Source organism: Octodon degus, unplaced genomic scaffold, assembly GCF_000260255.1.
Source record: "Octodon degus isolate 3935 unplaced genomic scaffold, OctDeg1.0 scaffold00019, whole genome shotgun sequence".
In the NCBI taxonomy this organism is placed as follows: Eukaryota; Metazoa; Chordata; class Mammalia; order Rodentia; family Octodontidae; genus Octodon; species Octodon degus.
The window spans coordinates 8,720,575-8,733,075 of record NW_004524595.1 but is presented as its reverse complement, the minus strand read 5'-3'; the positions used below and the strand labels follow the sequence as shown (position 1 = coordinate 8,733,075).

At 36.6% G+C, this 12,501-nt stretch overlaps 1 protein-coding gene across 3 annotated transcripts in view; it reads right to left on the bottom strand.

The window, feature by feature from the left end:
- Atad2b (ATPase family, AAA domain containing 2B) overlaps window positions 1–12,501 on the bottom strand; it is a 187,919-nt gene that overhangs the window by 86,849 nt on the left and 88,569 nt on the right. For all 3 annotated transcript variants that reach the window (XM_004627459.2, XM_004627460.2, XM_023710917.1), the window contains one exon: window positions 10,969–11,057. In XM_004627459.2, coding sequence (XP_004627516.1) covers window positions 10,969–11,057 — 89 coding nt within the window. The remainder of the gene's footprint in view (window positions 1–10,968; window positions 11,058–12,501) is intronic.

The window sequence follows — 12,501 nt, the reverse complement described above, 5'->3', positions numbered from 1 at the left end:
GTGTATTATTGAAAAAAAAATAACATTTTTGGTCTGCAAGCTTTGAAATACTACATAAAGATAACATATGTATGTGATAGTACAAATCTGATGATGTCTGCCTATACTTGTACAGAAATTGTGTACCTAAACCCATGCAAATTTTCCTATGAAGAATTTTATTGTTATCAAAAAAAAAAAAAAACTGAAAAAAAAAAGAAATGATTTACAGAAATTGTTGAAAGTACTCAGAAAAACATGCAAAGCTCAGCAACTGAGAAAGAAAAAGAAACAAAAGAAAAAAACAAGGAAAAATTAAAATAGACCTGACCTAAGTTTAAAACTGAGCTGCTAGGCCAGCAAGATAGCTCAGCAGACTATGCACCTGCTCAGGCAAGTGCAGGAACCGGGGTTCGATCCTTGGCACCACATGTAAGTGCACTGAGCTGGCTACCAAGACCAGATGTGGTGGCACACACCTGCAATCCCAGTACTGGGGACTGCTGAAAACAGGAGGATCACTAGGAGTCCAAACATGCGGTGAGACCCTGTGCCAAATACGTTAAATCAATCAATCAATCAATCAATCAATCAATCTGCTTTATGTGGCTCCGTGGTAGAGAGCTTACCTAACTCAGGATTTGGTGTCCTGCACTACAAAAAGTGAGTATTACTTTATTGCTTCAAAAGGCAAAATCAAGAAAAAGGTAACCTAAAAAAGAAGAAAGTGAGGACAACAGAGATAGCTCAGCGGGACACACTGAGCTGACCACCAAGACAGGGGGTGGTGGTGCATGTGCATGCCTGTAATACCAGCACTGGGGAGGCTGAAAACAGGAGGATCACTATGAGTCTGACCTGCAGACTCCGTGAGACCCTGTACCAAATACATTTTTAAAAAAAGAAGAAAAAGAAAGCTGAATACGTCAAGAGAATACATATAGATAACTCAATGAAATTAGGAGTACAATTCAGGATATAAGAGAAATTCAGAAAAAATAAACAGAAAACAACAAATATCATGCAAATGAGAAACTCAAACAGTTAAGAAATAGCAATTAAAGCCTGCAACAGCAGATTAGATTATGAAAAAGAAAACCATATTCTAGCTTTAAGACATGTCATTTGAAATAATCCTAATCAAATGAAAAAAGAATGAAAACAAAAATAAAGTCATCCTCTAAGATTTTTTTTTTCCCGTGTTTAGTATAGGGTCTACAGGGTCTCACTACATAGATCAGACTCATATTGATTCTCCTGTTTTTCAGCCTCCCAAGGGCTGGGAATACAGGTTTGTGACACCATGCCCAGTCTCCACTGCCGTCTCAGTGCACCCTGATGGCGGGGCTGGCACGGCATGCAGGAGATCAAACACCGGCAGCTGCAATCTGCCCAAGCAGGTACTTTAAGTCCACTGAGCTATCTGGCTGGCCCTAAGATTGTCTTTTTTTTTTTTTTTTCCTTTTATTTTTTCACAAGGATCTTACTTTTTTTTTTCCAAAATTTTATTGATAAACAGCAATAAGACAGTTTCAAATCAAATCGGAAGTACAGTTTCAACAAACACACTGCATATATTCTTCTTAGTGGTTAATTGCTGTACAAGATGCGGACTTGAGATCCTATTTACAAACACCATTAGAACAAATCATTCTATTCATTAAGAGAATGCAACTATATATCTATCCTAACCACTTTGAATACACAGATACAAAATGGACATTCATCTGTATCCCCTTTTTTTCTAAGTTCCGTTATTGAATATTATAGGTGTGTAAACTCAGCAAAATATTCTAAAAGAGTCCTAAGATTGTCTTAATCATTACTTTTTCCATTGCTGAGACCAAGTACCCCACACCCAAAGTTAAAGAAGGAAAGGCTTATTTAGCTCAATTTTCAGAGGTTCCAATTTATATTCAGCTTACTCCAAGGCACAGTGGCCTGGCAGAGGAGCACCTCAGGGGAGAAACAGTGCAAGGCAGGCAAAAGGCAGACAGCAGTAAAGCAGCAAGTAGCAAGCTACAAGAAATGACAAGTGAGCCTCTTTCTGCCTCTTATATTGTAAAGGCAACTTAATTTAATTTTACTTTTAGTACTGGGAATCAAACTCAGGACCTCATACTTGCCATGCAGGTGCTATGCTGTCCTGTTTAGCTATATCCATGGCCCACAGGCATTGGATTCAAGGACAGACCAAAACAGACCGTTTGGTTACCACAATTAGAGAATGACAAAACTCAGCTAGCTTTGGCATTACAAACCAGCTGCAGCTTGTAAGATAAATGTAACTCAGCTGGACACTGCATCTTGTTAGTTTATTTCAAGGATTTATCACCTAGAGACAGATTGGCTGTTTTAGACAATGATTGATTCTCCCTGCTCACCCTACTCCTGACCTCCCTGTTAGACAATAGTAACCTCCAATTAACTTGCTTAGCATAAGTCGGCCTAGCAATATATATGATGTGTAGCCAATTGTAAAATATCCTTTTATGGGCCTTTTTGTACATCCTTCTAACAACCGATATAAGTGACTGTTTAACCTCAAGACAGGGTGACTTGAAACTGAGTTTCCCCCAGCTCCCCAGAGAAAATAAAGCTGCTAGCCTTCCAAAATTTCTCAGGGCTGTGTGTCTTCTGATATAGGCCTAATTTATCCACAACAGTATTTTATCCATGCTACCCACCGTTAGGGCTGACAGTACCCTTAGTTTTAGGACCACACTGTAAGTGAATCCCACATCACATCCTCGATCCCAGTATCACACACCCTACATTAGGCCACCTCACAGTATCCCCACTTGTGATCACATGAGGCTTTTGGGGGACATCCAGAAACAAGCCATAACAAAGACCTCTGGGACAACCATCAGTGAATAAGTGTTCATTTTTGTGGTTTAATTGAAGATGAAAAAAAGTAGCAAGACAAAGATCTATTCAGTGAAATAATAGCTGCCAATTTCCCTAATTTTGGGAAGGGTATGAACACCCAGGTAAACAAGGACATAGGACCTCAAGTGGAAAGGACCAGAAAACATTTTCACTGTGGCATATTACAGTGAGTCTGTCAAATGTAGAAAAAAGAATCCTAAAAACAAACACAAAAAATAGAGTCATTTCTAAGGGTAATCTTGTTAAGCTTATAGTAGATTTCTCACCAGAAACTTTATCAGCCAGGAGGAAATGGGATGACATACTCTATACTCTAAAAGAAAAATAAATCTTTCCTACCAGGAATATTACAAACAGTGAAACTGTCTTTCAGAAATGAAGTAGAAATAAAGACATGCTAAGACAAGCAAAGACTGAGGAAATTTATCATTAGCGGCCCAACTTTCTGAAGATCCTGAAAAGGGAGTACAATATCTGGAAATCAAAGAAAGGAACTGAGCAGATGCCTATAATCCCAGCACTCTGTGAAGCTGAGTCAGGAAGATAGTAAGTTTGAGTTCACCCTGGGCAACTTTTCTCTCCATTTTTTTTTTATTAATACATGTTTGTAATGCATAATGATAACATTCATTGTGGGGAGTTGGTACATATACATAATAATCTTCATTCCCTTCCCCTATAGCTACTCTCCCCTTTCTCCATTTTTTTTTGGATCTCTTTGCATTTACAGAGAAGCTATTTCCCTGTATCCTGTTATCTGTTCATTTCGCTACTCTTTTACATTTTGGTTTTTACCAAAGAGAAAACATGGAATATTTAAGTTTGTTTAATTCATTTCACTTAATATTATGCTTTCAAGGTACATCTGTTTTTCTACAAAAGACTAGTTTATTATTTATGGTAGAGTACTATTCAATTGTTTATAAAGTCCACATTTTCTTTTATATTATTCATCTCTTGATCAATATATGAGGCCATTGCCAAGAATTTTTCCAAGATTCAGCTATTATAAACTGGAGGTTTGATTTTTTTTTCTTTTTTTAATGTATTTAGTACAGGGTCCACAGGGTCACACTGCATAGATCAGATTCATAGTGATCCTCCATGTTTTCAGCTTCCCAAGTGCTGGGATTACAGGCTCACATCACCACACCCAGTCTCAGCTGCCATCTCAGCTGGCCCCTAGGGGCAGGGCTGCCAATGCATGCTGAGGATCGAATCCAGATTCTTGCATCTGCTAGTCTGCTAAGCTGTCTGGCCAGCCCTATTATAAACTGTGTTTTTATAGGAGTATTTACATAATATAAAATTTCCACTTTTAGTTTTTTAGGTGTTTTGTTTTTTTTTTTTTTTTTTTGAGGAATCTCCATATTGACTTCCACAGTGGGTTATACTGCAGTATAATATTCCCACTAATAGTGTAGATAGAAGCCCCTGTCTCTTGGCCATTATTTGTTACTCTTTGAAAGGGTATTGATGATAACTGTTCTTTCTGGAGTGAGATATAATCTCTGTGTTGCTTTAAATTGCATTTCTGTAATGGCCAGAGGTGAACTTTTTTCATGTTTTTATTGGCTATTTGTATCTCTTCTTCTGAAAAATACCTGCTCATTTCAGTTGCTCATTTTTTCTTTTTTTTTTTTTTTTGGTGCCTGGCTCAGCACACCCTGGAGGTGGGGCTGAACCACATGTGGCACTGGGAAATGAACCACAGTCCCTGTGCTTGCCTAAGCAGGTACTTTAGACCACTGAGCTATCTCACTGGCCCCAGTTTTTTATTACTTGACTGGGTCTTTTATTTTGCTTTTTTTTTTTCTTTTAGTTCAGCTATATTGTATATATTAGTTTATGCCAATGACTTGCTGGCAAAACATTTTCCCCATTTTCGATCCCTGGTCCCACAAGCTGCGCTGGCCCCAAGGTGCTGAGCTGTGACTATAATCCCAGCACTGGGGAGGCTGAAAACAGGAGGATCACTACAAGTCTGAGCTGCACAGTGAGATCCTGTACCAAATAAATGAAAAAAAAAAAAAATGAATGAATAAATAAAAACTATGTATTATTTACTATGTACTAAATAGAAGTAACAGATACATAAAGAAGTTACCAGCCATGAAATACAGATTATAATGATGAACACATGGAATATTCACTAGAATTGACCACAAATTAATTTATAAAATAAGTCTCAGCAAGTTAAAATTAAATTGTATTTCATTTTTTCTTAATTAATAGGATAAAGCCAGAACTCAACAAAAGAAATTTTAGAAATTATACAAACACAGAGACAGAAAAAGAACTTTTATGTGGACAATGGGTCACTGAAGAAGTCCAAAAGGAAATTTAAAAATTTTTCAAGGGTAGTAGGGTCATCTCCAGATAGAGTGCTTGCCTGTTATGTTCAGGGCTGGATTTGATTCCCAGTACCAGAAACAGAGAAATGAAGCCAAGCAAAGAGTATATGATATGGCAAAAGCTGTACTGTGAGGTAAGTTTCTAGTGATAATTGTGTTGGAAAAGAGGGGCTAGGCATGGAGATATAGGAGCCTGGGAAACTGAGGAAGGAAGATCACAAGTTGAAGCCCAGTTTCCCAATTTACCAAGACCAACCATGTTTGCAAAACCAGAAAGGGTTAAGAATGCAACTCAGGGAGAAGTGGCAAAGGCCCTAGTTTCTATATCCTCAGTACTTGGGAGAAAAGAAAAATAAATTTCAAACTTAACCCAAAGTAAAATAAAAGAAATAAAGACTAAAGCAGAAATGAATGAAACACAGAAACATTAAAAAAAAAAAAAAAAAAGTGAAAGGAAAAGGTAAGTAAAAACCTGCCCTTAGCTAAATTCACCAAAGAAAAAAGGAGACAAAACCATAACAAATATGGAGATGATAAAGGAAACATTACAGCCATTACCACAAAACACAAAGCACCAGTAGGCACTATTATGAGCAACTATACACTAACAAATTGGAAAATTCCTAAGGGAAAGGATAAACTTCACTATTTACAGATATCTCTCATTATCTCAGAAATCAACTCAACAGCATTCTGTAACCCTAGAAATCCTATGCCTGTTAGCCATCACACCAGCCTTGTGTTATCCTTCCAAACCTTAAGCAACTACTATGGAACTTGAATTTTTAAAAGTCTGGCTAGTTTGGATATTTCATATAAATGGAATTATACGATATATGACTTTATGCTTTGGTTCTTTGAATTAGAATATTTTCAAGTTCATGTTTAGCATCTATCACTATTTTTGTCTGTTTTTATTGAGGAATAATTTTTTTTCTTTGTTTTTGGTGGAACCAGGGATTGAACTCAGGCCCTTGAGTTTGCCTGTGCCAGGTAAGCACTTATTCTACTGACCCATCTCCCCAGCCCCCTGAGGAACAATTTTTGATTGCATTGATATACCACATTTTATTTATCAGTCTGTTAAGAAACATTTGGCTTCTTCACACATTTTGATTATTACAAAAGAGTGCTACTATGAATTTACACACATAAGTTCTTTTTGGCTATTGCTAGATTGCATGAAGTCCCTTTTTTATTTTATTTTTTAAGTCCTTTTTTTAATGTAGATGTGCTGCCAGTCTGTTTTCCAAAGAGGGACACCATATTATGTTTCTTCAAGTAATATATGAGTGTTCTGTTTGTTTTCTACAGTGTCATCAGCTTTGTTACATCTGCCTGTCTGCTTATAGTAATCCCTATGGATTTAAAGCAGTATCAAACTTGGTTTCATTTCCATATGGCTGGGTGATAATGTGTATAGAATCTTTTGCCTGGTTTTATACTTGTTATTTGTCTTTGCATTGTTCAGTTGTAATGGTTCTTTATGCATTTAAACCCTAGACTTTTATTAAATACATGATTTGCAAACTTTTTTTTTTTTTAATATATTTGGTACAGGGTCTCACTATTCAGGTAGGGCTCATAATGATGCTCCTGTTTTTAGCGTCCCTGGTGCTGGGATTACAGGTGAGCACCACCACACCCAGCCTTGGTGGTTGGCTCAGCATGCCCAGGGGTGGGGCTGGCACCTGCAAAGCATGTGGTGCCGGGGATCGAACCTGGGTCCCCTGCATTGCCTAGGCAGGTGCTTAGTCAGCTGGGCTATCTCACTGGCCCTCATTCAGCTTTCTTAAACATAGTTTTGGAATTCTTTATCAGGCATTCACAATATTTTCTTACTTTGAGGAATGTTATCTGACAGTTATATAGTTTTAAAAGTGTCATACTGCCTGGTATTTTATGTTTTTGTGGTGTTTTGTTTTGTTTTAACCTTGTATTGAGATCTGCATATCCAAAAAACTAGGTATCTCCAACACTGTCATAGGTGACTTGGTGGCTTTCAGATTAAACAGTTTTCTCCTGCAGGCCTTTCTAAGTGTCAGTTTGGTAAGCAACACTAGCTTTGCTTCCAGCTGTGTGACACAGGATATTCTCTCCCTGGCATTTCAGCTGCATCCAATGGGTATGGGTGTGATATAAATGGTGCAGCAGATTCAAAAAGGCCTTATCAGCAGGGCATGGTGGCACATGCTTATAATCACAGCAGTTGGGAGGTTGAGGCAGAAGGATTGCAGTGAGTTCAAAGCTAGCCTGAACTTTCTAGGGAGACCTTTTACATACACACACACACACACACACACACACCCTCTCCTCTTTTGTATCAAGGTGCCTTGTGGGGGAGTAGTCGAGACAGATGTGGAGCATATATGTGGCCATACCAGAAATGGTAGCTGTATTCCACAGACATGGAACATGGTGGATGGCAGCATGCCCTTGGGTCGAGATGTGGTTGGGGTGACAACAGGCTGTCCATGGCAGTTGTGCAAGTGACCTTTATGGGTTGAGGTGAACTATTAGCAGTCTAGACTATGATGGACAAGATGGGAGCTTATGAGACTATTTTATATATTAAACATACTTCTAAGTATCAGTGTTAAAAAATGATGACAAGAATCAAATTTTTTAACTAAATGACAATGAATATATAGCATGTCAAAAGCTACAGAATATATTTAAAGTAGCTTAGAGAAAAATGTGCTTGCAATATCTATATTTTTTTAAAAAGTTTCAATCACATTCAAAGCTTCCACATGGAAAAAAGAAATAAATTTAAAGGATAAAGAAAAGATAGGGAAGGACATAAACTGCATGTTGCTGAGTGAAAAAAAAAAAAAAAAAAAAAAAAAAAGACAAAACAAAAAACCCAAAATGAAATGGCTATTTACCTGATTTCAAATATATTAAATTCCCAAAAAGGCAAAATTATGGAGACAGTGAAAAAGATTAGCAGTTGCTGATAAGAAACTATTACAAACTGAGCCAAGAATACAAAAACTGACCCGAGAATATATAGAAATCTTGGAACAGTCCTGTAACAAGTACAAAAATTTAACTTGTAATCAAAGACTTGTTTACCGGGGGCCAGGGAGATGGCTCAGTAGGATAAGCGCTTGCAAGGATCTGAGTTCAATCCCCAGTTCCGCAAAAAAAAAAAAAAAAAAAAAACATAAAACACCTGTTCACAAAGAAAACTCAGAAGCTAGACATTTTCAGTGGTAAGTTTTCCCAAACACATGGAATGAATAATACAAAACTCATAGGAACATTTGCAGAAAAGAAGAGAAAGAAACAGGTCTCATCAAATACAGATCAAAATTACCCAACTGTACAACCAAAGACAGGTGTTGTAAAATAGTTACATGTGTATGATAGTTCATGATGGACTCCTCAGCCTCTCCTATGCATGAATAATAAAAATTACTATTTCAATCATTATAAAATTGAATCCAACAATTTTTTAAAAACACTATAAAAATCAAGGCAGTGGCATAAGAACAGATGTGCAAATCAATGGAATGAACAAATCTAGGAGCTCAGCGACCTAAGCACCTGCCTGGCCAGTGTAAGGTCCCAAGTTTGATCCCTGGTACCACATGCCATTCTGGCCCCAAAAACTCAAGCACACCATGCTGGTCCTGAAACTGGGCCTGGTGGTGCACTACTATAATCTCAGCACTGGACTGAGAAAGGAGGACCACTACTAGTCTGAATTATGTATCCAGATCCTGTATCAAATAAATAAAAAAATATTTTTAAGATTTAAAAAGAAGGACCACCTAAATAGCTCAGCTCATTAAAGCACCTGCAAGCAGGCGCAGGGACCCAGGGTTTGATCCTCAGGCCAGCCAAGCTGGCCCCACCCCTGAGACGGCAATTGAGAGTGGCGTGGTGGTGCATGCCTGTTATCCCAGCTCTTGGGAGGCTGTAAACAGATGGATCTCTAGAAGTCTGATCTAGTAGTGAGGCCTTGAACACCCTGTAGACCTTTCCCTTAAAAAGAAAGAAAAGACTACGTTCAATCTCCAGCACTGAAGAGAAAAAATAAAATAAAATAAAATTTAAAAAGAAAATCTAGGAAAACATACACTCTTATCTAATAAACTAATTACTAGTTACAAAACCCCAAGGAACTTAATAGAGACAAAGTAATTTTTTAAACAAATGGTCCTAGAACTAATAAATCTGTATTTAAAAAAAGGACTTCATTTCATAACTTGAACAACCTATAAAAATTAACTCAAATCCTTACCTCATGTTGATATGTAAATATTTAGTTAAAATGAATCGCTGACTTAAATGTTAACACCTAAAACTAGCTGGACACAGTGACACACATCTGTAACCCCAATTAGTTATGAGAATAAAGCAGTAAGAAACAAGTTAAACAACAACATGGGCAACTTAGCAAGAATGGGACTCATAGAATAAAAATACCTAGAAATGTAGCTAAGTAGTATAGTACTTACTGGGGATCAACCCCCATATCACCACAAGGAAAAAACAAAATGACCTAAACATACAATACTTAATATTTTAAGCTGGGTGTGGTGATGCATACCTGTAATCCCAGCTCTTGGGAGGCTGAGGCAAGATTGCCAGCCTGGGAAACAGTGATTGCCTGGCTAGCCTGAACTACATGGTGAGACCCTGTCTCAAAAAAAAATAAACCGAAACAAAACAAAACCTAGAAATATTTTACATAGAAAAATACACAAATATAGGGCCAAGGAGATGGCTCAGTGGAATAAGCACTTTCCTGGCAAGCGCAAGGGCCTGAGTTCAATCCCCAGTCCTGCTAAAAAATTAAATTACATTAAATTTTAAAAATACACAAATATATTTTAAAAACAGACCTAACAAAGAGCTTGTCTCAAGATACAAAATAAACACAAAAGCACAGTAACACACCCAATCTGATTTAAAAAAGCAAAATACTTTAACAGATATTTCACAAAAATATAAAGACCAATAAACAAAAATGCTCAATATTCATCATCAGAAAAAACAATTAAATCCACTACTATGCACACACTAAAATAGCTAAAGTTAAAGAGAATAACAATACTAGGTATTAATAAGCATGAGGAGCAACACAGATTTCCATGTATTACAGGAAAATGAAATAGTTTTAGGGGTTTACTCAACAGAAAGGAAATGACATTTTCACACAGAAACGTACAGCAGTAGTCACTGCAGCATTATCATAATAGCCGAAAATAAAAATAAACCTCCACCTGATGGTAGATAAACTGAGGTACATACACACATGTAAACATCAAGGAATATCAGTAAGAAACAAATATGAACAAAATATTACTACACATAAGATACATCTCAAAGCATTATGCACATTTGGAATTAGGCAACTTTTTGTATAAAGGGCCAAAAAGTAAATGTTTTAGACTTTGCAAGTCATACAATGTCTCCATCAAAACTATTCATATACCTGCTCCTACAGCACAAAAGCCACACTTTCACTAATCAAATAATCACATGTAAATTTATACTAAATTAAATTAATACAGCATAGAATCACTTTGGCTGTGTTCCCCTGTAAATTCATTTACCAAAACAAGCCAAGGGCTTCATGTGGCCTAAAGGACATAGCTTACAGAATCCTGCACTAAGTGAAAGAAGTGTTTCTCAAAGACAGGTTAAATTTTTAAGGTCATAGCCATGCTAAGACTAAACTAAGAAAAAGAGAAAAAGAAGTCAACATAGCCAGATGAGAAAGAATTACCTGTGGATCTGGTCTTGCCTACTAGATCGAACTGGAGCTAGTCCATCTATTTCATCAAAAAATATTATAGAAGGTCTCATCAAGTATGCCTAGTAAAAAAGAAAGTATTTACTGTCATTTTTGCATTTTAATGTAATTACTGTATTTCCTAATATAAGCACATAGTACAAAAGTATGTACTAAAAAGGAAATTTCCTTACCACCCAATTCAACCACAAGAACTCCTAATAAACAACTATTTTGCATTTCCTTAGTCTTCTGAAGGCATTTCAACATAAAGATGGTAATGTGTCTTTAAACATGAAAGATACCCCTCTCTACACATTTGTTTTACCATGTGACTACTTTTTATAAATGTTTGTTTTGTTTACACTGTGTTGGGGGTCAGGATCCAGGGTCTCATCTTTTTTAAAGATATAAAACAATATATCACAATTAGCTTCCACATAAATTCACAAGATTTATCTTTACCATTTAAGAGTCATACCTAAAAGCAGGTTTTAAAAAATAAAAGCAAACACCTCATCTATCTCTTCATATCATGAAAACAATGATACTGAAATAAATTTAGACAAAGGAAGTTATGTGATTTAATGCTTAAATAAAACCAAAACATACTCATATCCTCAGCATGAAATTACTACAAAGCAAAACCGACAAAAAAAGTTAAATAACCTCACTGGGCAATATGACACGATTCCTCTATTCTTCCCTATTCTACTAATGTTATTTTGTATTTGTATATTTCCATTATTAATTTCTCTTGATGTGCTCAGATTACTGTTTGATTTGCTACTAGACAATGAACATGCTGAAAGTAAGCATTGAACCTAACTTCTATCTAAATCTATTATCTAGAACTTTGCTGTTTTTATACTACTAACAATTTTCCAATAAAACTTGAATTGTTTTAACAATTAGAAAGGGCTTTCACAGACATCAACTAATTTTGACACTCAAGAAATGCTTGAGCGCTGCGGAGATGGCTCAGTAGAATAAGCACTTGCCTGGCATGCACAAGGGCCTGAGTTCAATCCCCAGTTCCACCAAAAAAAAAAAAAAAAAAAAAAGGGTGACATTTACGATATGTAAATTATACCTTCACAAAAAAAAAAAAAAAAAAAAAACAAGAAATGCTTGAAAGCATTTTGGACTTCATATTTATTTTCTTAGGCTTAACTACTATGAACTGAATTGCCAAATAGCACAGCTTTCTTTCACCAAATCATCACACGTAAATTTATACTAAAATTAAATTAATACAGCATAGAAAAATAGGAGTTGGGGGGGTTACTTTTCTTTTTTTGAGACAGGGTCTTGCTATATGGTCCAACCCAAAACTGAACTCCCGATCTCAAGCATTTGATATTCCTTGGCCTCCCCAGCAGCTGGGACTACCATGTACCTCCCTGAGCAACTTTCTTCTTTTTTTCCCCAGTACCGGAGATTGAACTCAGGACCCTGCGCTTGCCAGGTAAACACTTATTCTACTGAGCTATCTCCACCAGCCCTTCCCTAACCAACTTTGGAAAA